The 25,586-nt window shown below is 37.9% G+C and overlaps 1 protein-coding gene and 1 long non-coding RNA gene across 10 annotated transcripts in view; both read right to left on the reverse strand.

Annotated features, from left to right (window-relative positions):
- LOC309511135 (E3 ubiquitin-protein ligase TRIM39-like) overlaps positions 1-25,586 on the reverse strand; it is a 175,420-nt gene that overhangs the window by 43,495 nt on the left and 106,339 nt on the right. For 3 of the 9 annotated variants that reach the window (XM_082186216.1, XM_082186217.1, XM_082186215.1), the window contains exons 3-8: positions 8,104-8,675; positions 7,894-7,989; positions 7,342-7,575; positions 7,112-7,250; positions 5,823-5,849; positions 5,050-5,670 (exon numbers count right to left, since the gene is read on the reverse strand). In XM_082186216.1, the coding sequence (XP_082042342.1) occupies positions 5,123-5,670; positions 5,823-5,849; positions 7,112-7,250; positions 7,342-7,575; positions 7,894-7,989; positions 8,104-8,675 (1,616 nt within the window). In that variant the 3' untranslated portion in view covers positions 5,050-5,122. Of the gene's footprint in view, positions 1-5,049; positions 5,671-5,822; positions 5,850-7,111; positions 7,251-7,341; positions 7,576-7,893; positions 7,990-8,103; positions 8,676-9,302; positions 9,386-10,161; positions 10,298-25,586 lie in introns of those variants that run through there. The other 6 variants (XM_082186219.1, XM_082186220.1, XM_082186210.1 and 3 more) reach the window with 6 other exon arrangements.
- LOC309511227 lies at positions 24,357-24,732 on the reverse strand. Its single transcript, XR_014210536.1, has 2 exons — positions 24,510-24,732; positions 24,357-24,464 (listed from the first exon to the last, which is right to left on the reverse strand). It is a non-coding gene; the product is annotated as an uncharacterized lncRNA (long non-coding RNA).

Below are 25,586 nucleotides of genomic sequence, written 5' to 3' on the forward strand. Positions count from 1 at the left end.
AAGAAATTCTATTTATCAGCAAATAACTCAGCAATACTTAGGATTTTTTCAAATTGGCTACATTCCCTGTAAAGTTTAGACTCTAAGCTTTAAAATGACACCAATTTTGTGTTAAGGCAATATTTTTGAAAAATATGATAATTAATATTTTCGCAGCTAGATATAAAGTACTACCACGGGCGGTACACTTAGAGGTTTAGAGCGACTTGTCAGCTCTCGTTCAGAGTTGATCGAAGTGGTTAGATGCATTAAAAAGCTGAGATTCGAAGCTTTAAGATGATACAAATTTTGTGTTGTATTTGTGTGTGTTCACATAGCTAATACAACAAAAGTCACCAAGTTTCATTCCATTCCGATGAAGCAAAAAAATGCAAAATTTCAAAACGTAAAAGTTGTTCATTTGAAATGATGATTCATCAGAAACGGCTGCTCAAAATGAAACTCCTCTCAATGTTTTTGTCAGGTTTTGGAGAAGGGAAGTACGTGTCGTTTGAGGATCGTCAGTGGCATCAGTCGTATTGCATCCCAGACTTCAACATTTTATGATTCAAAATTGCTGAATAACTAACCATTTCATACAGATTTCGGTATAAAGGTTAGGATCATAATTTTCAGGAATATTACAGCACAATGAGTGTATATTAGCACTGTTTGTTGTTTGTTTTTGGCATCTGATAGGGCTTTTGGACTTGGAAACAGTGACGTCAGACTCAACAAGCAGACTGAAACACAGATGTTTTAAAATTAAGTAAAGACGGACATTTTTAATTAGTCAAAGTTTAATTTTTTACATTGATTTATTACATGGAACATATGTGTTTCATGCATTTTGTTGAGATGTCTTTTCTTGTGTAGCCTATTGTATATACATGGTTGATTATTCATGTTGCTTATGTATTAAAAAAAATGTTTTGTGTATTCATTGATATTAATCTATTACCAGATTTTTTTCCAGAGTGCATGTAAGTGAATGTATTAAAATGGATCTAAAATATGTAATAAACAATTCTTATTTTGTATTTGGTTCAGTTTGTTTATTATAATAGAACTTAATGGTAACCATAGTAACAACATGAAATTAATTTTTTTTTTACATGTTTTTTATTTGGTTCCTGGAGGCACCCAAAAGCGGTTCCACACAGTGCTTCATATAAGAGTTCCTCAGGAAACATGTGTGGTTCCTCAGAGAACCACAGCTTTTTAAAGGGTGCTTGGAGGATCTACAGATGGTTCCGCCGGTGTGGCAAAGTGAAGAACCCCAAAAGGTTCTTCCAGGCACCTTTTATTTTTACAGTGTGGGATTGGGATTCTGCATTCCGGATGAGGGTGGGGAGATCGTTCCACCAGCATGGAACCATGAATGAGAATGTTTTGGAGAGTGATGTTGTGGCTCTCTGTGATGGAACAACGAGCCTTCGCTCATTGACTGATCGTAGGCTTCTGGTTGGGATTTAGACTCGTAGGAGCGAGTGAAAGTAGGAGGGAGCTGAGCCTGTGATAGATCTGTAAGCAAGCGTCAATGCCTTGACATGAAAGCTTTAGCGTAAGTTCTGCCAGGAAGACTCAATCAGCGCGTCATGTATTACCTCACTTCTATCCAATCATGTGTTAACACTCGCAGTATAAAAGATTGGTACTTACATTTGTCTGAGTTCGCAGATGCTGACGCTACCAATTACCTCCATCCTCCCCAACCACCACCAAGATGGTACCTTCCCCTTCATCCTCCCCACCACCACCAGGATGGTACCTTCCCCTTCATCCTCCCCACCACCACCAGGATGGTACCTTCCCCTTCATCCTCCCCACCACCACCAAGATGGTACCTTCCCCTTCATCCTCCCCACCACCACCAGGATGGTACCTTCTCCTTCATCCTCCCCACCATCACCAGGATGGTCCCTTCCTTTACCTCCAGGGGGTCGGCTGCGCCCCTGCCTTCGTCTTCAGGCAGGATATGCAGCTTTCGCTACCCTCGCATTGCGTGCTAAGGACGGGGCCTACGCCAAAGAACTTTATAAATTTATGCTTGCTGGGCTGTTAATACATTTACGCTTGTTATATCAATTTATCTCCCGAGTCTTTCTGGAAGAAGTTGATGCGAGCAGCGAGGGGTAGCCTGTGCAGAGAGATGAACAGAGGAGTGACGTGGGCCCTTTTGGTCTCGTTGAAGACAAGACGAGCTGCAGCATTCTGAATCATTTGTAGAGGTTTAGTTGCACATGATGGAAGTCCTGCCAGAAGAGCATTGCAGTGAACAAGCCAAGATAGATAGATAGGCCTGGACGAGAAGTTGTGTTGCATTTTATCACTATCTACTGTAAAAAGCAGCTGTGCTCAATTTTCATACAGACAAGACATTAAACAGCAATATAAATAGGAATCTTTAATAGAATAATCTCTACTATATCCTGAAAGAATGAAAATATTTTTTATAAGGTTTAATTTTATAAGGTTTAATATTTGTTGCTCTACTTCATATCAGTACCATCAGATATTTAATAGTCCTATATTTCATTAAAAAAATGTATTTAACTGTATCAATAAAAAAATTGCATTTAAATGAATCAGATGTGTTAAAATTTCTATTCTATTTTTGTGGTTAAACACAGTTTTACCATTGATTAAACATTTGACATGGTACCTTGGACTACAATGTTTTCTTCCTATTTTTTTCCCCCCAGATATTTTGTTATTACCATGATTATAATATCATGGTGTTTTTTTAGGTATACTTTGAAGATCCATAATGTTGTGTATGAATATGGTAATCATACAATTATACTGTAATAAGGGATCCACTGGAGGCAAGTTGAGAAATGAGAACCCAAGTGCAGTTTATTGTAACTAAAATAAAACATGAAACAAAAACATGACGTGGCATGAAAACAAAAACCATGGCATGAACATGAAACTTACACTACAACAGAATTACAGGAAACAATACTTGACAAAGACACATGGCAAACATGAGGGCTTAAATACACAGACTAATGACAAAACAAGGGACACCTGTGAACAATGATCAGACAATTAACCAATGACAAGACATGGCAGGATCACATGACAAACAGGGAATCACATGACAGACATGGAAACAAGACATGACACAGAAACATGACAAGAACAAACCCAAAACGTGACAGAATCCCCCCCTCTAAGGGCGTCTCCCGACGCCCAACAAAACCAAAACACAAGATAAGACCAGGAGGGTGGTGGAGTGGAGGAGGTCATGGGGAAGGGATGGTGGGCCAGGCCCATGCAGGGGGACAGGACATGGGACGTGGCATGGCGTGGGCGGGCCTGGGCCGTGGCAAGGCGTGGGCGGATCCGAAAGTGCAGGAAGCCGTGCAGGAAGCCAGGGCGGATCCGGCTGTGCTGGAGGCCAGGGTGGACCAGACAGTTCAGGTGGCCAAGGTGGACCAGACAGTTCAGGTGGCCAGGGTGGACCAGACAGTTCAGGTGACCATGGCGGCGCGGCCCCCCCCCCCCCAAAAATTTTTCTTGGGGACAGCTATGGGGTTATGGGCTGGAACAGACAACGACTCCAGAACAGAAATGACGTGAAAAGTCTCAGCAGTCGTGACGTGAACAGGATCTGGCTCGGCAGACGTGTCGTGAACAGGCTCTGGCCCGGCAGACGTGACGTGAACTTCAAATGTGTGCACCGACCACACACACCATATGGCTGTGGCCATAATTGTTAGTGTAGCCATAACTGAGGGCTCAGGTTCAGGCGTGGCGGCGGCCATCTTGTCAGGAGACACAGGCTCGGCGGCGGCCATCTTGTCAGGAGACACAGGCTCGGACTTGGCAGGCGTGACGTGAAGAGACCCAGACATGGCAGACATGACGTGAAGAGATTCAGGTTTGGCAGACATGACATGAAGAGATTCAGGCTTGGCAGACATGACATGAAGAGATTCAGGCTTGGCAGACATGACATGAAGAGATTCAGGCTTGGCAGACATGACATGAAGAGATTCAGGCTTGGCAGACATGACATGAAGAAATTCAGGCTTGGCAGGCTTGGCAGACATGACGTGAAGTGGCTCAGGCTTGGCAGGCATGACGTGAAGTGGCTCAGGCTTGGCAGATACTGTGGGTTTGTGGGGCTTCTCCTCAAAACCCACAGTAAATGAGGAACCGCTCAATAATAGGGCATAGTCAATATATTGGGCCAAGGACCAGTGGATTTTTCCCCCAGGTAGCTGGTAGCAAACAGGCTCATTTAAACCTACCCTAAAAATGTCTTTGAGCGCCACATCATTTAAATCCACCAGGTGAGAGAGTTCACAAAATTCTGCCACATACGTTTCAATGGGAAAATTCCCCTGGCGTAGGTTCAGGAGGGCAACCGCTGGGTTCATTGTTGTAGGTCAAGTATTCTGTAATAAGGGATCCACTGAAGGCAAGTTGAGAAATGAGAACCCAAGTGCAGTTTATTGTAACTAAAATAAAACATGAAACAAAAACATGACGTGGCATGAAAACAAAAACCATGGCATGAACATGAAACTTACTCTACAACAGAACTACAGGAAACAATACTTGACAAAGACACATGGCAAACATGAGGGCTTAAATACACAGACTAATGACAAAACAAGGGACACCTGTGAACAATGATCAGACAATTAACCAATGACAAGACATGGCAGGATCACATGACAAACAGGGAATCACATGACAGACATGGAAACAAGACATGACACAGAAACATGACAAGAACAAACCCAAAACGTGACATATACATATATTGAGGAATTAACATCTGATTTACCACAGTATTATCACATATCATTTTGTAATTGAAATGGTAAAAACAGCTTTGATATCATTTATTAATGTTTTCATAGTTTGGTTTATTTTGATGTAAAAAAAACAAAAAAACAGACACTTTCACTGTCATGTTGAGATGGGAGAATACAATGGCATAAACAATTATGAAAAGTTGAAAATAAAATTGTGGAACAAGCATTATAATTTTACATTATAATTTGCAATTATAGCTAGGAATATTAACAATGAAAAACAAATGATGAAAAAATAGCAAAACATGTTTAGATTTTTAATTATATAAATCATTTTCATTGTGTATTTCAATATTAGGGCTGTACTTTTATTTATTGTGTTTGACAGGTGTGATGATCAGTGGAGTTGAGTTTTTACCTCCAGCATTAGTGCACGGGCTAAAATATGGAAAGAGTTTCCCAGTGAAAGACTGATCAGTGAAAGAGTAGAGATGAGAGCTGGACTCCACATCATAAAAGGAGAGCAGACCCTCCTCATAATCCACAAACACACCGACCCGCTGCGGCTTCACTCTCACACACAGAGAGACACGAGGATCATCACAGGCTTTATATTCATTCTTATTCCTCAGAATCACAGTCCAGTGTCCATTACTGGGACTCAGTGTGATCTTTCCCTTCCTGTTAATGGATTCTCTGACCACTCCTAAAGTCCAGTCAGTCTTTCCCTTCACCTGCACCTCAAAATAAAATCTCCCTGAGGAGAATCCCTCCTTTCCCAGGACACATACACATGTATCAAATCTCTCTGGTTTGTCTGGGAGTTTCTGTCTAATGTCTCCATGTCTCACTTGTTTTCCATCATCAGACAGGATGAGATATGGATGAGCTGTATCAGGATCCAGAGTCACATCCACTGAGAAAACAGAGAATATAAATCACAACTTGATACAGACATTTAGTGATGATGTGTGTAATATGTAATCAGTGTTTAATCATACTGTCGGTCAGTGATGAAGCTGTGAGTATCTGAATGTAATCTAGTGTAGTGCAGACAGCACACTGTACCTGCATACTGCTGTATCCTCTTCAGAACTGTAGAGACACATGACAATAAAACACCATCAGATCTTTGACATGTTTATGTGTGAATTATAGACAAGATTTAAGGTTATATTTAAAGAATTGTGTAAAACATCATGTTTTATCTGATCAATGTTTCTCTGCTGATATTTAGAGAATCCCTGAACTCCTATTGTGTTTGAGCTCGAAATATTCCTCCTTTTTAGAACATCTTTGAGAATGTTTTGTGAAACATTTTATGAAATTTGTATTTGAGATATTTTTATGCCTAATGTTATTCATCTCAGTTTTGGAGTGTATTAGTGTTGTGGTGATTCACTAAAGACAACACTATTAAAAAAAATCTTTAAAGCTACACTGTGTAGGATTTTCTCCCATCTAGCGGTGAAATTGTTTATGACTACCAACTGAATATTACTTTCTAGCCCCTCCCATTCCGAGGGCGTTTTAACTCCTACGGTGGCCGTATTATTTCAAATCTGCCAGCAGTCGCGAGTAATCTCCCTCTCGCATTCGTCACTGTGCCACTGAGTGTAAAAACGCGAAAGGCGAAGCTTGTATGTCCCTCTTTGGCTAATTTATTTTTTTAAGATGGATGCGCAACATGGCTTCCGGCATTCGAGCGACTCGCTCGTATGTTTTCTAAATTGCAGATTATGCACTTACGAGAATACTTAATTAGTTGGTTGAAGTGATTACACATTAATGAAAATGTATAATTTTGAAAGAACAAAGTGTTTTTTGCTAAAAATCAACTTAAAATATTACACAGTGTAGCTTTAAGAAAATGAAAATGAAAGACCAGCATTGCAAAGCTGTTTGAACTACAGATCAGAAATATTCCTATAAAAAATTACACATTTACATCTTAAATTCATGATGTCTATCGATTTGATTTTCTTCTGCTAAACTGATTTTATCTGACACATAATCACAACATTTAGATGAAACAGCTGAAAAGACCAACAGAAAATGGCAGAAAATGAATGTTTCTTTCTGTTGTTTCTCATCTAAAAGTGTTCACAGATTTACTAAAGCCTCAAGGTTCTGGTTACAGTGATGAAGCTTCTAGTACAAGATGAATTTACTGCATGTTTTCTGAAATTAGAGATGAATATGACCTGCTCTCTTCAAGAAGAACTGTGATGATAATGAGACACAAACACATGATCACACACTTCTCTTATTTCAGCTTTAACAGACTCATTCTTCATTACTGATACTAAAAGATGATAAATATATGTATCTGTATGGTGTATTTGATATTGCTGTACCAGTTATCTTGAGTTTCTCCTGTAGAGAGTCCTGCAGTTTAGTCAGAGCTCTCCTCAGAGTCTCCAGACTCTCATCAGTCTTCACACTGATCTCAGACCAGTTCCTGGTGTTTCTAGAGCTGCACAGGGATGAGTAAATCTACAGCAGGAGAGAGGAGAAATCCTTCAGCATGGGGAGTGTTATGGTGTCATATACTGCATTATCATTGATCAGAGAGATGTTGACTGACCTGTAGGAGGTGGAGGTGATCTTCAGTGTGTGAGAGCTGCTCCAGCTCAGTGTTTCTCATCTTTAGCTCAGTGATCTCCTGCTCCAGCTCTTCAAGGAGCTCTTCCTCCTGTTTCTCTGCTGCTTTCTGCTGCTCCTCCATCATCTCCAGCAGTTCAGTCTGACATCTCTCAATGGAGCGGATGAGATCAGTGAAGAGCTCCACACGGGCTGCTTTCTCCTTCTCTGTGTTTCTCTGCTCAACCAGGACAATCAACACATTATTAGTGGTGTTTGTTAAGAGAAGAATCAGTGTTATTATTTCTCATACTTCAGTGTTTTTAGGCGGTTTTCAAAATCCCTCATTCTGCAGCGTTTGCACTGAATGATTCCTCAAATCATGTGTGTTGTTGAGGAGAGATGTGTTATTACTTTACTAAGTGATCAGGAAATCACAGACGTGTCGATATTTAGACCAGCAGTGTGACTGAGAGTGTGAAATTGCTTTTATACAGCAATTCAATAAACAACAATAGATATTAAAATGAATTTAATTAAATCATTTTAAACTCACTTTTCTGACTTCTGCTGAGTGTTTGACGTCTTGAATCTTCTTGATTCTGTCCTGGATCTTCTGCTGTGTGTCTTTCTGTGTCTTCATCAGCTGAGTCTATAGACAGAGAACAACACATAATATGTTTTCATAATTGATTCATTTCTATTAAAGAACATGTTATTCCTCATGATAAGAGCCATTTAAAATCAGTTTGTCAGTAACTTCTACCTTCTTCTCTTCACTCTCCTCTTCTAAAGAAACAGTGCTGTGGTTATTGTGGTCTGTCACGTCACACATCGGACACACACATGTCTGATCATCTCTACAGAACAGCTCCAGAGGTCTCTCATGTTTCTGACATATATAGTCCTCCAGATTACTCACAGGATTGATCAGTTTGTGTTTCTTTAAACCTGCCACTCTCAAATGAGGCTCCAGGTGAGTTTCACAGTAAGAGCTCTGACACACCAGACACGACTTCAGGGCTTTCAGCTTTCTTTCCTCACAGACGTCACACAGAACTTCAGCTTTTTTCAGAACTTCAGCTTTTTTCTCAAGACTTTTCTTGTTATAGTGATCTACGAGCTCTCGGAGTGTGGTGTTAATCTTGAGATCAGGTCTGTGCTTGAATGTTTCTTTACAATATGGACAGTTGCAGGTCTGGCTGTTGTCCCAGCTCTTATTCAGACAGGTCTTGCAGAAGTTGTGTCCACATGGAGTGGTGACTGGATCAGTGAACACGTCCAGACATATAGAGCACTGAAGCTCCTTAATCAGTGGACCGCTGGAGGAAGACATCACTGGAGAGAGAAATGATGAAGATAAATCACCTTCACTACTAGTCTAAAGTTTGGACACACCTGAAACAAACACTGTTTTTTCATGTTCTTAAAATACTCTTTGATCTAATGGTGTCTGCTAATTTATTTAAGATTATTTAGGATTAGTGTGCATGTGAACTCCTTTAGTACTGTTCAAAAAGAATCCCAGAACGACTTTGAAGGATCTCGTATATATGAGAGAACATGTAAAGTCAGCTGGTCATTACTGCAACCCAGACAAGCAGATCAGAACCCTAATGTGAAGCTCATTACCCGACCACTTACCAAATAAGGAAATGCATGAGCGAGATATATTAATTTGAGCTCAGATTATTGTATCATCTTATTTGAAGTTCATTTTATCAATTATTTTCTTAGTTCATTAAAACATAGAAAACCACCAACAACACAAACACTATAACAGAATTACAGTATTGATTTATATTATTACCTTTTCACTTTTTTTCCCACTATGAAATATAGATAACATACAATATTTAGCTAAAATGTATAAATATGAGAAGCTACTGTACATTCCTGAACTAAAATATTATCGTATGAGAAAAGTTAATGCACTTATTCTTTCTTTTAGTTTTTTTGACTTACATGGAGGTTCATTTATACTCTGTCTCCTGTTTTTTCTTGCTTTTGTTGATGATGGTGAAGATTCTGCCATTGTTCTTTCTCTCCTCAGGTCGTTTCAAGAAAAAAAAAGAAAAAATTACAGTATAAATCATGACCAAAGGACTGATAAGAAACATCTATGCCCATTTGCTCCTTGTAATAGTGTATATTTGGTCACTCGGCTATACATAAAATCTTACACCATAGAGTCAGTGTGGTTACTTATTCTTCATACTATTATTTCACATCAGTCCATGTCAAACAGCACACGGTTCATTCACTCTTGTGAACAACTCTTCACTGTTATCAACCTCTGAAAGAGAGGGACGTTCAAGTTATTTAAACAAGTTTTTTTTTTATCACATAAAGATTCATAAACTCACTGAACAATCTGAACTTTGACCGGCTGTTCAGACTGAAGAAACACTGTATAGGGTAAAAGTGGATATCTTTATTTAAAGCTAAATAAATCTCTTCACAAAATGCATTATATTGTCAAGTGTAGTTTTAATTTTGTTTAATGTAAAGTGATTTTCATCTGCAGTTTAGCAGGTTTGTGTTCAGTGAATCTGCAGGTCATTTACTTCCTGTTTCTTTAGTCTTTCTGTCGTGTGACAAAATGACAGAAACACCAAACTTTGTATCACAACCAATCAAATTACATATTTAAATACAATGCTGATACCATTTCAGTGCAGTAAACAACTAAAATAGTTGAGTATTTGACATGCTTAAACCTGGTTCTGTTCAACTTATTCCAGTTCGACATAAACCTACTAAACCAGATCACTTCCATTAGAAACCTGTTCAGCACAATCTCTCTTATATTTCTATCTCTTACCTGTGAGGATCAGATGTGTCCACAAGACTCTTTGAACGGATCAATAAATATTCTGTTGTTTAAAGAGGTTGATGTTTCAGGAGTCCATATTGTTGTTGATCAAGTTAGTTTCACTTTCTCTGAATCTCTCTCTGAACTACAGTGATGTCAGAGCTCCTCCTGTATTCACACATTTACATGTGTTGTCTAACGGTATCCATTGATGGGAAAATGTTTTTGTTAGGTACTGTATATGCCTCAAATATTTAAAAAAATATAATGCTGATTTGCTCTCTGATACTGAAAATGAGATTAACAAAGTAAGAAAAAGATTTCATGATCTTGAAATGATTCCAGGTGGGGACTTTAATATTGTCCCAGATGTTAAGATGGATAGAATTCCTATTCCAGTAAGATCATCTACAGGCGATTCAGAGCTATCTATATTTTGTGAAAATTTAGGGGTAATTGATATATGGAGATATAAACACCCACATTTGAAAGAGTTCACATGGAGTAATAGGGATAAATCTAAACAGTCAAGAATCGATTTTTGGTTCATTTCTAATTCATTAGAACAAAGTATCAGTTGAACCATCGATATTGTCTGATCACAAAATGATTTATCTTCTCATTAAAAGGAATAACGAAACTTCATATAAAGGCTCTAAGACTTAAACTAAAAATAAATTATTGGAAGTTGATAGTTTTCAACATGAAATTAAGATGATAAAACAAACATATTGGAATCAAGCTAAGCGAATACATATATACTGTAAAAATTGGGAGTTTTATTAGATTATTAGAGAATTAGATTTAGTGCAACTGATAAAGGCAAAGAAGTTGCAAAGTCTAACAAGTCAAAGGAAGAGGAAATTATTAGAGCTATTTGTAACATCACTAATAATAATACTGATGAGAATTCTAATTTGTTAATGAATCTGCAGGCTGAGTTAGATACATTATATATAATCAAGGCAAAAGGAACATTTGTTAGATCATGAAGACGTTGGTTAGAGGAAGGGGAAACTAATTCCAGATACTTTTATAATTTGGAGAAAAGGAATGGAGACTATACATCTATTAGAAAGCTTAATATTAATGGCCATGAAACACAGAACTCTATTATTATTTCAAAATACGTCTCAAATGTTTATGGTAAACTATATTCCAGCAGTGCATGTTCTGTAGACACAATAGATGATTCTTTAAAGCCCCTAAAACATAATATAGATCGTATCGATGGAGAATTTAAAGCTCTTTGTGATTAGGAAGTGTCCATTTTAGAGATAAGAACAGCTATAAAAAACTGAAATTAAACCAGTCCCCCGGTAATGATGGCTAGACGATCTAGCTGGAGTTCTGTTAATGGTCTTTAAAGAATCTATTGATCAGGGGTTTTGCCCTCCATGACACAAGGTCTAATATCCTTAATTCCAAAGCCTGATAAAGATCTATTATCACTTGATAATTGGCGATCTATTACCTTAATTAATAATGACAGTAAAATTATTGCTTCCATATTCGCTGAAAGGTTAAAGTTAGGATTGGAATTTATTATTGATGAGGCGCAGTCAGGTTTTATAAAAGGAAGACATATTTGTAACAATATTAGACTTGTATTAGATATTATAGATTATACTGAAATTATCAATGAAAATAGTTTTATTCTGTTTGTCGATTTTTACAAGGCCTTCGATACAATTGAACATGACTTTATTTTTAAAACTCTTACATTTTTCAGTTTTGGGGACAAACTTCAAAAAGTAATCAGAACCCTATAATAAGATTAATAGCTCTGTATAACATTGGCATATGGAACTTCTCATAGATTTGAAATTAAAAGGATTCGACAGGGCTGCCCTATTAGTCCATCGCTTCTTTTTGTTGTTTACACAAATTATGGCCATTCGTATTAAGAAAGACATATTTCGTGGTATCAAAATAGAAGATACAGAAATGAAATGCACACAATGACACTACTCTTTTCTTAAGAGACTATATTGAAGTTGAAAAAGTGTCTGCAGTTATTTTCATCTTCCCCTAAATATTAATAAATGTGAGCTTATGGCTCTAGGTTCCTGTGACTTTACCGCAGTATGCAATATTCCCATGAAAGAAGTTGTCAAATATTTGGGTATTAAGATCTCAAAAAATGAGGAAGTCAGGAATGAGTTAAACTTCACTCCCATCATTCAATCATTTGAAAAGAAACTGAATTCTTGGCTGATGAGAGATCTCTCTTTCACTGGTCGTGTGTTATTGGTTAAAGCTGAGGGTTTATCCAGGTTGGTTTATAATGCTCAAGTGTTAGATGTCCCCCCTCAATAATTAAAATGATAGACACCAAACTCTTTACATTTATTTGGAAGAACAAATCACATTATATTAAAAAAGAAAATATTTGTAGGTCAAAAATCGAAGGATTGAATGTTTTGGATTTTAAGACCTCTAACATGATATTTAAAATTAAATGGCTCCAATATTATTTTTAAATAAGCAAAGTATACAGTAGCTAATTTTATCTTTCAAAAAGTAGGTGGTATAGAATTGATACTGAAATGTGATTATGATGTTAACAAAATAACCATTAAACTTGTAAGTTTCCACAAACAAGCATTACTCTTATGGACTCGTATGTATAGTCATAATTTTCCCCCATAAATGTACAATCTGGAATAACAGATTTATAAGGGTTAGAAACAAATCAATATTTTTTTGAGAATTGGTTTGAAAAGGGAATTATTTGAGTTAAACAGCTGATCAAAAAGGATGGTGTTTTATACCATTATACTGAGTTTGTTCATATTTATAACTTTTCAGTTGATCCTGTCCATGCAATTCCAAAGTTAATTTTGAGATTATTAGAAGGTCATAATAATTATTCTCTATAAACAACAGAAGAAGAATTTACTTCTTGTATTAAGTTGCAGGGCAAGGATTTCACAAGTTCTGGATGTAATAATACTTTTCTGCGTTCCCTTCTTCAGTCTAAATGTACTTGTTGTTACTCACTGGAATTCTTTATTTAAAAAACGCATTGATTGGAGTAAAGTTTGGATGACGCCTCATAAGTATTGCATCACAACCAAAGTGAAAGAGGATTCATATAAAAATGTTCATCGAGTTTACCCAGTTAAGTCACTTGTGGTACAGCGTTTTAAAGTGAACATGGAAGATATTTCTGCTTTTTGTTAAATTTCTCCTGAGACTATTAACCATCTATTTTGGGAGTGTCCCAGACCCAAATGTTTTGGAAAGAACTCTGTAATTACTTGCAAAGAAAAGTTATGACTCTTGTTAACTTTGAAGAAATGTATGTTATGTTAAAATGTTTTTCAATTGAGGGTGATAAAAATCTATTGTTTATATTTGATTTAATTGTTATAATTGCCCGTTACTATATTCATAAAGTCAAATGGAATGAAAAAATACCAAATTTTGAACATTTTAAAATTGATGTTAAAATATATTTAGAAACAATATCCAAAAGTAAAAACCTAAAAGCTAGGAAAACTACACACACTGTAAAAAAAAATTACATCCCCAAGTCAAAAATTTCAAGTGACCGATAACATCTAAATTTTTCAATTAGTGTGACGTATTATTTCTCATTGAGCCAATGTTAACAGACTATTGCAACAAGAATTTCACTTGGGCCAATTGAAAAATTTAGATGTTATCGGTCACTTGAAATTTTTGATTTGGGAGGGTTAGAAATTTTTTACAGTGCAGCTGTTTGACAGGTACAAGTGTTCTCTGTAAAATACCTATATTTTTTTCTTCTTTACCCCTGACATGTATGGTTATATGTACTCTTGTATGTAAATTATGTTTTGTTCTTAATAACCCCCCCCCCAAAAAAAATTCATGCACATTTATATTTTAAAATGAAGAAGCAGCATTTTTCTGAAGTCTCCAGTAGAGGCCGCCATTCTCTCACAGTCACTGCTGTTATCAGTTATCCGCCTTCTTCCTACACGACGCTTTGCGCAGCAGTTAAACTGTTTTTTTGTTGTTGTTTTTTTCATAAAAGCTTACAGACATTTAGCGTCAAACATAAGACAAACAGATACTGGGGAAAACATATAACAGATCTTACATTGTACAGAGTAAAACATTAAATTCTACAACAACAACAAAAAATCAATATAAGATGTTTTTATGCACTTCTTATTTCTAGTGATTGAATTCAATGAGTCATAGAATATTTTAAGATCTTTACAGAAAAAATTAAAGGAGGGTGTTATAGACATTACTTTAGCTTTATGAAACTTCCCAAGAAGAATTATTAACTTTAATGTGTTATCAATTATATCTGAGCCAGTATTGCAGTCCAAGAATAATATCATAGCCTCATCTATTCTAATTATTTTGTAGAGTGTATCAAAAACCATCATAGATAGGCCTACCTGCTTCCAAAAGTCTTCAGAGTATTTACAAATGAAATAATAAAAAAATATATGTATGAGCGTTTATATGTAAATATAATATATGTATCAGATTCAAGATCAAAATATATGTATCAGATTCAAGATCACAAAAACAACATTGTGGTGAGAAATCTTTTTTTAAACTTATTAAGAAATGTGTTATGTGCTGATAATACGTGTAGTATTTTAAAATGAGTTTCCTTGACCTTATTTGGCAGTAAAAATGTATTACTTGCTGACCAGATTGTTTCAATTGAAGGTATAGAAGAAAAAATGTGTTTCCATTTCAGAATTGCTTTTGGGTAACAGCTGATATCTTGATTAAGACACTTTCTGATGTAAGAGTTATTACACTCCATATCCAAAATATTAACACCTCCAATAATAAGTTTAGGAGTCTGCCGTAACACTGAGTTGTAACTGAGATGTGCTTTCACAAGCTGAAGCAATTTAATGGAGATATTTTTAACAACCATATGGTAATCTCTACATGTAGATTCGATCCCTGAGAAAGCAAGAAATTGTTGATAAGTATAAATCTCACCATTACAATTTAGTAAGTCGGAAATAAAAATAATTCCTTTATCAAACCATTCTTTTTTATATATACTTTTTCTTTTAGATAATGCATGTTGGTTATTCCATATTATACAAGTGTGTGGGAAGAAATGATGTTTAAAGGCTATTTTCCATGCATCTAGTGATTGCTTGTGAAAATTGGATAATTTGATGGGAAGTTTACTACATTTGAAGTCACATGATAATAAAAAGTTTAATCCTCCACACTTTTCAAAAAACAAATTGGGCATATAAAACCATATATAATCATTATGGGCCAAGCAATGTTTTATCCAGTTGATTTAAAAAATGGTATTAAGAGTATTGAAATCAGAACATTAAGCCCACCCTCTGAAAGAGTTCTGATAATCGTTTTTCGCTTTATAGATTCAGTCCTGTTTTTCCAAATGAACTTAAATATGGCCCTGCCAATATCTGAGCACATTTTAGAGCTAACATACAAGGAGAGAGCCGGATATACCAGCCTCGACACTCCCTCGGCCTTGGAAAGCAGAACACAGCATGGATAGACAGTTTCTCTGAGACCAGAAATTAAAAAAACATTTTTGCTTTATGTAAACAGGTAGAAAAATTATTTTCAACTCTTTCATGTGGATATTTATTGATTACCAAGATACCTAACCTTTTCCTTTACCTTAATTCCACATCTGGGATAGCAGAATGATGAATTGTCATAATCTCTGATTTACTCTGATTAACAGAAAGGCCAGAGACATCTGAAAAAAGTTGTAATGCCTCTAATATAATGGGGACCTGTCTTTTATCCTTCAGGAAGATGCATGTATCATCTGCCAGCTGACTGGTTAAAATAGTTCGGTCTGCTATTTGGATCCCTTCAATATTTGAACAATTATAAAGGTTGAGAAGCTCTGCAACCAACAGAAACAAAAACGGAGAAATAGGGCAGCCTTGCCTGATGCCTCTCTCAATGACAAACCGTGGTGAAGTCCCACTAGACAAGGATACATTACTATTGATGTCTTTATACAGGGTCTGTACAGTTTTCAGACATTTTGGACCAAAGCCAAATCATCCTAAAGCATCATACATGAAGGTATGCTCTACTGTATCAAATGCCTTGTAGAAATCTAAGAACAAGATAAGTGCATCATCATTAACCAACTCAGAGTAATCTAGAAGATCCAAAACAAGACGAATATTGTTTGAAATATGTCGACCTTTCATGAAGCCAGATTGTGTGAGTGAGATAACTTCTTCTAAACAGGGTTTTAGTCTCCTAGCATATACTGCAACTAATATTTTGTAATCATAATTAAGCAACGTTATAGGGCACCAATTATCCAAAAAAAAAAAAAAAAAAAATCTTTATTTTGGTTTAGGTAATAAGACCTTGCTTCATCGATGCGGATAATTCCCCTTGATCTAAACATTCTTTGAAAAAATCTAAAATCAAATATTTTATATCACTCCAAAATTATCGCTAAAATTCAAATGGTAACCCGTCAGGGCCCGGGCCCTTATTAAGTGGGGTCTTTGTAATTATAATGTCCAGTTCTTCCACAGTTATCTCTCCCTCACAAACAGCATGACTATCTTCACTTATAGCTGAAATAAATGAATCCACCTTCAAGAAAAATGTATTAGAAATTTCAGAATGAAAAGAAGAAGTACAAAGTCGTTGGTAAAAGTCAGATACAAACTTTGAAATTTTGCCTTCATCAGAAGTGAAATTACCATTTATAATAAGGGTTGAAATCCTTTTTAACTCACCTCTTCTTTTTTCTAAATTAAAAAAAATATGTAGAATTCTTTTCTCCAAATTCGAGCCGTTTTGCCCTTGATCGGATGAATGCACCTTTGGCCTTTTCTGCATAAAGAACATCAAGATATTCCTTCAATAAATACAACTTCTCCTTGTCCTCTTCACTGGGAGATGACAGGCATACAATATTATTCATTTCCTTTATGATCGAAGAGCTTCTCGACTCCTTTGCCTTAGAAAGTTGTTTACCAAACTGTATAGAGAAGTTTCGGCACTCATATTTAAAAAGTTCCCACTTTGCAATAGCAGAGTCTGAATTAACTTTACATTTTTCGATAATGTTCTTAATGCCTGAACAATATATGAAGGAAGTTGCAAAAACGAAGTATTCATTTTCCAGTATCCTGGTCATCTCTGGAAACTGTCACGAACCTCAGATATTTCAAGATCGATATAGGCATGATCAGTTAGAGGGGCAGGAGAAATAGTACAGGAGCTATTAAAAGAACCTGTCAGATATAAGTCAAAGGTCTATTCTAGATTTTTGTGACATGCTTTAAACTATGTAAATGAGGAGATACTGTTTCCATAGACGTGTCTGTAAGCATCCAACAAAGAAAGGCTGCTACAAAAATCATTTATAACTAAATTAAGGCGATTAACATTAAGTCTTGGGGGAATCTGTAAATGCAGATCTGGGGCTTCGTTAAAATCCCTCCCACAATAAACGCTGCTGAAGGAAATTTCAAATTTAAAGCAAGTAATTTTGTAGATAAAGTTTGGAAAAGAATATGGTTTAAGTTAGAGCTGTTAAAGCCATATACATTACATAATAACAGCTTCTCCAGACTGAACAACACCTCCATCTGCCCAAAGAGAAGTGTGACTCAATAATTTTACCACTAAAATTATGGTTAAATAAAATTACAACTCCCCCTGAATGAGTAGACCCATGTGAAAATAAAGTTTTACCTCCCCACTGTTGACCAAAAAGACTCATCATTAACACTAGAATGAGTTTCTTGTAGAAAATAAACATCTCTTCTTTTAGAATTACAAAATAAAAATAAAGCTTTTCGTTTAGTAAGATCGCGAATCCCCCGAACATTAAGAGAAAAAGAAGAAGCGTTAAAAGACATTTAGGAACAGAAAACCAAAAAAAGAATAATCTGCCCTATAGGGCAAAAGAGTATGCGAGAAGGAACAAAGTGCAAAACTTACCTAAGTTTAAATGCAATCCCGATGCGTGCGTGACAAAAACTGCACGATAATCCGCCGTGGACTCGCGCCTCCTGCTCTCGGGTCGATTCTGTGTGCGACATCAATGGAAGTCTGAAGAACGTCTCTCAATCCGAGATTCGAGAAAAAATATCCATTAATCACGAGGAGGGTTTTGAAAAGCACGCGAGAGTCAGAAGAATTGTTAATTTTGTTGTGGTAGCCTAGTAAGTTATTTTAGCAGTAGAGAGACATTAGCAGAGAAGCTCTGCTCGAGAGGAAGGATTTATGCAAACCAAGGTCAGCGGGATCTTTCGATTTGTGCCACTTCTTCTCCCAGTCAACAATGTGATCTCACCATCCCAGGATACTTACTATGGTCAATGTGAGGTCACAGTGAGCTAAAAGTGTAACCTCAAAGCTCACTCACTGTGTGCTCAGCATGAGAGACCACTGTGATATCATTGTGTTAAACTCTCATTCTGCTAGTTTAGTGAGTTTACTGTGATCTAAAATTGTTACTGTGATCTAAAAAAGCACGTGCAGCACGTTCGACGAGTGCTTCAGAGGCTGCTAGAGAATGGGCTTTTTGTCAAGGCGGAGAAATGCGCTTTTCATGCACAGTCTGTTCCTTTCTTAGGGTACATTGTGTCGTCTGAGGGAATGCGTATGGATCCTGAGAAGGTTAAGGCTGTGGTGGATTGGCCAAGTCCAGATTCCCGTAAGGCCCTACAGAGGTTTCTGGGGTTCGCCAATTTTTACCGGCGGTTCATTCGCAATTTCAGCCAACTAGCCTCGCCTCTGACCGCCTTGACCTCCCCCAGAACTACGTTCAGGTGGTCAGACGCAGCTGAGGCTGCGTTTGCCAAACTGAAAGGCCGCTTTGTTTCAGCCCCCATCTTAGTTACCCCTGATCCATCACGTCAGTTCATGGTGGAGGTCGATGCGTCAGAGGTGGGGGTAGGTGCAGTGCTATCCCAACGTTCTCCTGCAGACGACAGAATGCATCCGTGCGCGTTTTTGTCTCACCGTTTGTCCCCTGCCGAACGTAATTATGATATTGGTAACAGAGAGTTGTTGGCAGTCAAGTTAGCATTGGAAGAATGGCGTCACTGGTTAGAAGGGTCGGGGGTACCTTTTATCGTTTGGACTGATCATAAGAATCTGGAATACATTAGAACCGCTAAAAGACTGAACTCCAGGCAGGCTCAGTGGGCACTTTTTTTCGGACGTTTTGACTTTACTCTCTCGTACCGCCCGGGTTCCAAGAACATCAAACCCGATTCTTTATCGCGCATTTTTGACCGCTCCGATCGCCCGTCTACTCCCGAGTGCATTCTTCCGGAGACCCTAATTATCTCCACACTCACATGGGAGGTCGAATCGAAGGTCAAGACGGCCTTACAAGGGGTAACGCCTCCAGTCGGTTGTCCACCGAACCGTTTATTTGTGCCAGAGGGTCTACGGTCCGACGTTATTCAGTGGGGGCATTGTTCCAATGTGGCTTGTCATCCAGGAGTCAGTCGCACTACATCTTTAGTCAAGCAACGATTTTGGTGGCCACGTATGGCTCGCGACGTTCACAGTTTTGTTTTGGCTTGCTCAGTTTGCGCCACTGGTAAGACTTCCAATCGACCCCCAGATGGGCTCCTTCAACCGCTGCCGATTCCTTCGAGACCCTGGTCCCATATCGCACTAGATTTTGTCACCGCCCTCCCACCCTCTCAGGGTAACACGGTAGTTTTAACCGTGGTAGACCGGTTCTCGAAGGCGGTCCACTTTATTCCCTTGCCCAAATTACCCTCAGCCAAGGAGACAGCGTTAACAGTCGTTAACCACGTCTTTCGGTTACATGGCCTCCCGACGGACGTGGTTTCCGACAGAGGACCCCAATTCGTGTCCAAATTTTGGCAAGAGTTTTGTAGATTACTGGGAGCGACTGTTAGTCTGTCCTCAGGGTTTCATCCCCAGAGCAATGGCCAAACTGAGAGAACCAACCAGGATTTGGAAAGAACGTTGCGATGTCTGGTCTCCAAGAATCCTTCCTCATGGGGCCAACAACTGTCAATGGTGGAGTACGCCCACAGCTCGTTACCAGTGTCATCCACGGGCCTATCTCCGTTTGAGTGTAGTCTAGGTTACCAGCCACCAATTTTTCCTAGTCTGGAATCCGAAGTCGCGGTCCCCTCCGCTCACGCTTTCGTCCAGAGGTGTCATCGCACTTGGACTAGAGCCCGTGAGACTCTACTCCAAGTGGGAGCGCGCACCAAGGCCAGAGCCGATCGCCACCGGTCGAGGCCTCCCGTATACGTTGTTGGCCAAAAAGTGTGGCTTTCTACCAAGAACATTCCTTTCCGTTCCGTCTCTAATAAACTTGCTCCCAAATTTATCGGCCCGTTCACTGTCACCAAGATCATTAGTCCGGTGGCAGTCCGCCTCAAACTCCCTCCAGTGTACAGGAGGATTCATCCTGCCTTCCATGTTTCCAAAATAAAACCTGTGTTTCATTCTTGTATTAATCCGCAATCATTCCCCGCACCAGCTGCTGCCAATTCCCTCACCTATAAACTCTCATCGCACTCTCCTCTCTTTGTCAGATCGTTGTTTGGTGTCCTCAGTGTGTGTTCCTCGTCTGCAGTCCTGTTTCCGGTTTCGAGTTCCTGTTCAGTGTCTTCCTGGTTTCCGTCTCGTCTGGATGTTCACCTGCACTGGATCACCGTCACCACTCTTCACCAGCACGCTGACCATCTTGTCCCTGCGCCACCAGCCCACCCGAGAACCCGTACAGAATTTGTGTCTTTGACCCATCAATAAAGAGTTTTTACTTGCATCTTGCTTCCGCCTTGTGTATTATGACAACTATTTCCAAAAACTTACAAAAATGTTTGGAATTATTAATGTAATCAATCAACACAGGAAGTATGGTGATATTTATTATTGTTAAATATTTACCCTATTTATGTGTCTTGCCTTCAAAATTGTTCTCTGAAATGTTTGCCAAAGGTTCTTTTTTTCACTGTGAAAACCCCCTTTGGTAAACTACACATATCTGAAGATTAATCTAAATACTGAGTAATTTTCGCTTTTATTTCATTGCTAACCTCGTTAAGTTGTACGCAGTGAATGACAGTGTTTTTGGTCTCGTCTCTTCCAGATCTTGGTTCAGGGTGGCGTTACGTACAGAGACGAGCCCTGGCATAAAGAATGTTTCTTGTGTTCGGGTTGTAAAGTCAAGCTGGCCGGACAGCCTTTCACAACGCAGGGTGCAGATCCGTTCTGTGTGAAGTGCTTCAGTAACCTGTACGCCCAAAAATGTGACAAACCCATCACAGGTCAGTGTGTGTTAATGTGTCCTTATAACAAGAGCGCTCTTCATTAGCAGTTCCTGCAGCTGATAACAGAAACACTGTCAGAAATAAGAGACAGTTGTCACATAAACAGGGTCGTGTGTTTGGAGGCTGTTGAGTGTTTGAATAAAGTTCTGCTTGTTCATCGGGGGCTCAAGAGTCTCTCTTTAAGTAAAAGTACGAATAAAGTTTATATTGTTATTAATATTTCAAGATGAACACTTACTGGACTGAAGCAACTTTTATTTGTTACATTTAGTTGTTCATCTCTCAGTCATCATTGTATTTCATTGAGATTTGATCATAAAACTAAGCATTTAAATATCATCTAACTAATTGAGTGTCTATATATACATGTAGTGATTTACATGCATTTTATGCTATACTGTTATAAAGATCTCAGTGGTTTACATTACAAACAATCAGAATTTCATCCATTTATGGGGCATAGAAATATCAGCAACAACAAATTGCATGTTTTACTCAGTTTGGACCTTTGAATAAAATTGAGGTGTTTTTTCCCCTCCAACTATGAGCTTCATATTCTCACTAATCATACTATTAGCCATAAAATTGTGTCGAATATGACATTCAACAAAAAATAAAGCACATATGCAAAAAAAAAAAAAAGAAAAAAAAGAAAAAAAATCGTCCATTTAAAAAAATGTAATATATATATAATAACATAGATTTATTTTGATTTTCTAATCCTCATCTCGGTCCAAACCCCAATGACTTCTTCTATGAAAAACAAAAGAAGATATTACTCAGAAAGTCCATGTTGGCTGTCAAGCTATAAAAGTGGGGGAAAAAAGAAATCACAGAAGTAGTCAAGCAAAACATGACTTCAGATGACTTAGTAAACATACAAGTTGTATAAACCATTTCTATGTTGCTTTTTTAGTCATTTGGAGCTCAACAGCCCCAGTCTCCATTCACTTTCATTATGTCTATAAGAACTTCTTTTGTTACACAGAAGTAAGCAAGCAATATAAGTTTAGAACAACATTGAGTAAATCATGTTTAGGAGAACAATGCTGTAAAATCCATAAAAAACAGAAAAGACACGGGTAATTTTAGGACATTATCTGTTAAGTTTACAGACTTTTCTATTAACCATACATCACAACACAATGCATAATTCAAAATACGGGTAAAACACCTGTGAAACATAAATATGGAAAATTCCTTCATTAAAGGGATACTTCAGGATTTAGCATTAAGCTTTGTATTAGTAGAAAACCGTGCTTTCCACCCTCATATCCCCCTGAGACAAGAGATTTATGTATTTTTTGTCTGGAAAAAATCCTCCGATGACACAAAAATCGTCATTTTGCGTCATCGGAGGATTTTCTGGCCAGAGGCTAAAGACTACAGCCAGTAGAAGGCGTTGTTCCGCATGTTTTCAGGCCGCCCATAGAGGGTGGGATCTCACTCACAGAATGTACACAATAGTGTCAGCCATCTTTCTTTGGAAGCTAAGCTAGCAGGCTTTTGTTCTGTGAAGAAAGCTGAGTAGTAGGAGAAAGCTGAGTAGTAGGGGTTACCATCCTCTTTTTCCCGGACTTGTCCGGCAGGCGAGATCGTTCAAAATGTCCGGGATTTGGCTTTTGCTTTCTGCAGTCGCCATTCATTGTTTACATGCACACCTTTTGTTTCAATCTAACTGAATTCATTCCGATTGGTGAATCTGAATGTAGTGTTTACATGAACGCTAAACAAGTGATCGGTTGATGTGCGTTTTACCATTGCTAAGAAAATTCCCGCTCCTCTGTGAGATATGCGAGACCGGCGCGTCTCAGTAATGACGCCACCGGCCTCGCGCAGTTCTCCCGCGGCCCTCAACCTCGTCCTGCTCGCCACAGTAAACATAATGAATGGCGACTGTAGAACGCAAAAGCCGAATCCCGGACATTTTGGGCGATCTCGAAATCCCTGGCAAACTCATCACGGAGTCTCACTAGTAGCCAAGCCTTGTTTTCAACTGCGCTCTCTTACCGGTAGGCGTGGCTTGGGAGTGGCCTCCTAGGGCAGCGAAGCAAGTGCATTCTGGGAGTTGATGTCTTTCATCCACATAAGCCAAAAATACATTTTCTGGCTTTTCTCAGTCTAGAAAGCTCCAAATTCAAAAATGTCTTCACATTTCTTCTACATAAATTACCTATTTTAAATACACATTCATCTTTCCAGAGGTGAAGTATCCCTTTAACACATTGTTCCATATTTTTACAGACTTTTCTTAGAGTGTGTCCTTATCAATGTTTATGAGCAATTTAAATGATGTTCATTTGAAATGATGACAATGTTGTATTAGAGATTTTAGAAACGGCTGCTCAAAATGAAACTCCTCAATGTTTTTGTCAGGTTTTGGAGAAGGGAAGTACGTGTCGTTTGAGGATCGTCAGTGGCATCAGTCGTGTTTTAAGTGTTCTGAGTGTTCGGTGTCTCTGGTCGGCGCTGGATTCTTCCCCGACGGGACAAAGATTCTCTGCAAAAACTGCAATGCCAAATAATTCAAAACTGCTTCTGTAGATGTGCTGAAGAACAGAGCGCTGTGTGATAGAAACACATTTATGAAACTCTTGACATAATTTATACATGTAAAGTTTTGGTTACATTCTCCTAAATCTGTATGTTAAAAATCTCTAAACTAGAATGACACATTTGATTGGGTAAATGCATTTCATAGTTTAAATGATAAACTCAAATAATTTGAACTCAACATGTGTTTCATGTCAAAGTGACTCAGTTTCCTGAGATTTTATTGTCCTCATCATTGCCGTCCTTCTTTGCATAGTTTTGATTTTACGTTTGAGTAATTTTCCATGTGTTTGCATTAACATCAGGCCTTTAAATTCCCTCCAACATCAACATTCCTCAATGAAACTTACATCTGAACAAAACACACACTGAGTGTTAATATGTGAGGTGTGTGTTCAGCGAGACAGGATTGAATCATGTAATGATGCATTAGAATCTGGACAGAAAATGTTGTTTGTATTAAACAGTGAATTTTACAGTGCACTATTTTAATGCACATGCATTGGTGTTTATCCATTCATTTTTAACAAGTCTTGCATGAAATATTCACATATTAATAATGATTTAACAGGTGGCTTCTTATTTGTGTTGCTTTCAAAAGAATACTTTAACTTTGTTTTTAAATGTTTGATGTATTTTTACATTTGAATGGCTTCAGTAAAACTGCTCCTGTGTCGTTTCCTTTCATAAAATATTTGTTACATACATAAAACAACAACTTTCAAATATCATTTCAGATTAAGTCAAAGCATCTTTTTTGCAGTGCAGAACTAAAAGATGACTATGTACTTTGGTAACATTATTGATGGCAGAATTACTACAGGTTTCTCACTGCAGACTTTCCACAAACATCCAGTGGGAAAGATGGACTGATGGAGACACTGAGTTCTTTTAAAGGTAAGGTCTGATACAAAGGTTTAATGCTGATAATGCAGCTTGGTTTGACATTTGTATTAATGATGATCAGATACATTTTAAGTACAAATAGACCTACTTTACATAAAAAGGTCCAGAAACAAAAATATGAGGATTAAAAACATCACAAAGCAGAAATAATCTTTCCAAAACTTTATAAACATAATCTGTAACCATTGGTTTAAGAAATTCTCATGACTCTTCCGTTAGATGCAGTCGACTCTGTTTATGGAAATATATAAATTGTGGCTTTGTCTCAGGAGAGACTCCGGGTCCCATTAAAGCCGTTCTCTGGGGTCTTTGGTTTCATCACTGAGCAAGCGACGTCTGTGGACGTACAAAACAGGTTGATATCAAGTCCGCCCGTCCAGGCCATGATCTGAACGTCCATTGACAGCCAGAATTAGTCGATTAATGAGACTGAGAAATTATGTCCAATCTGGCCATAATCTAAACGTCTACTGACAGCCAGAACTAGTTCAGAAAAGACGTTCATACTGACTATAATCTGGACGTCCGTTGACATCCAGAAACAGTCCATAAATGACGTGAATAAACATGTCCAATCCGGCCATAATCTAAACGTCCACTGACAGCCAGAACTAGTTCAGAACAGACGTTCATACTGACTATAATCTGGACGTCCGTTGAAATCCAGAAACAGTCCATGACTGACAGCCAGAACTAGTT

The sequence above is a fragment of the Leuciscus leuciscus genome (assembly GCF_965113295.1).
Source record: "Leuciscus leuciscus genome assembly, chromosome: 12".
Taxonomy (NCBI): domain Eukaryota; kingdom Metazoa; phylum Chordata; class Actinopteri; order Cypriniformes; family Leuciscidae; genus Leuciscus; species Leuciscus leuciscus.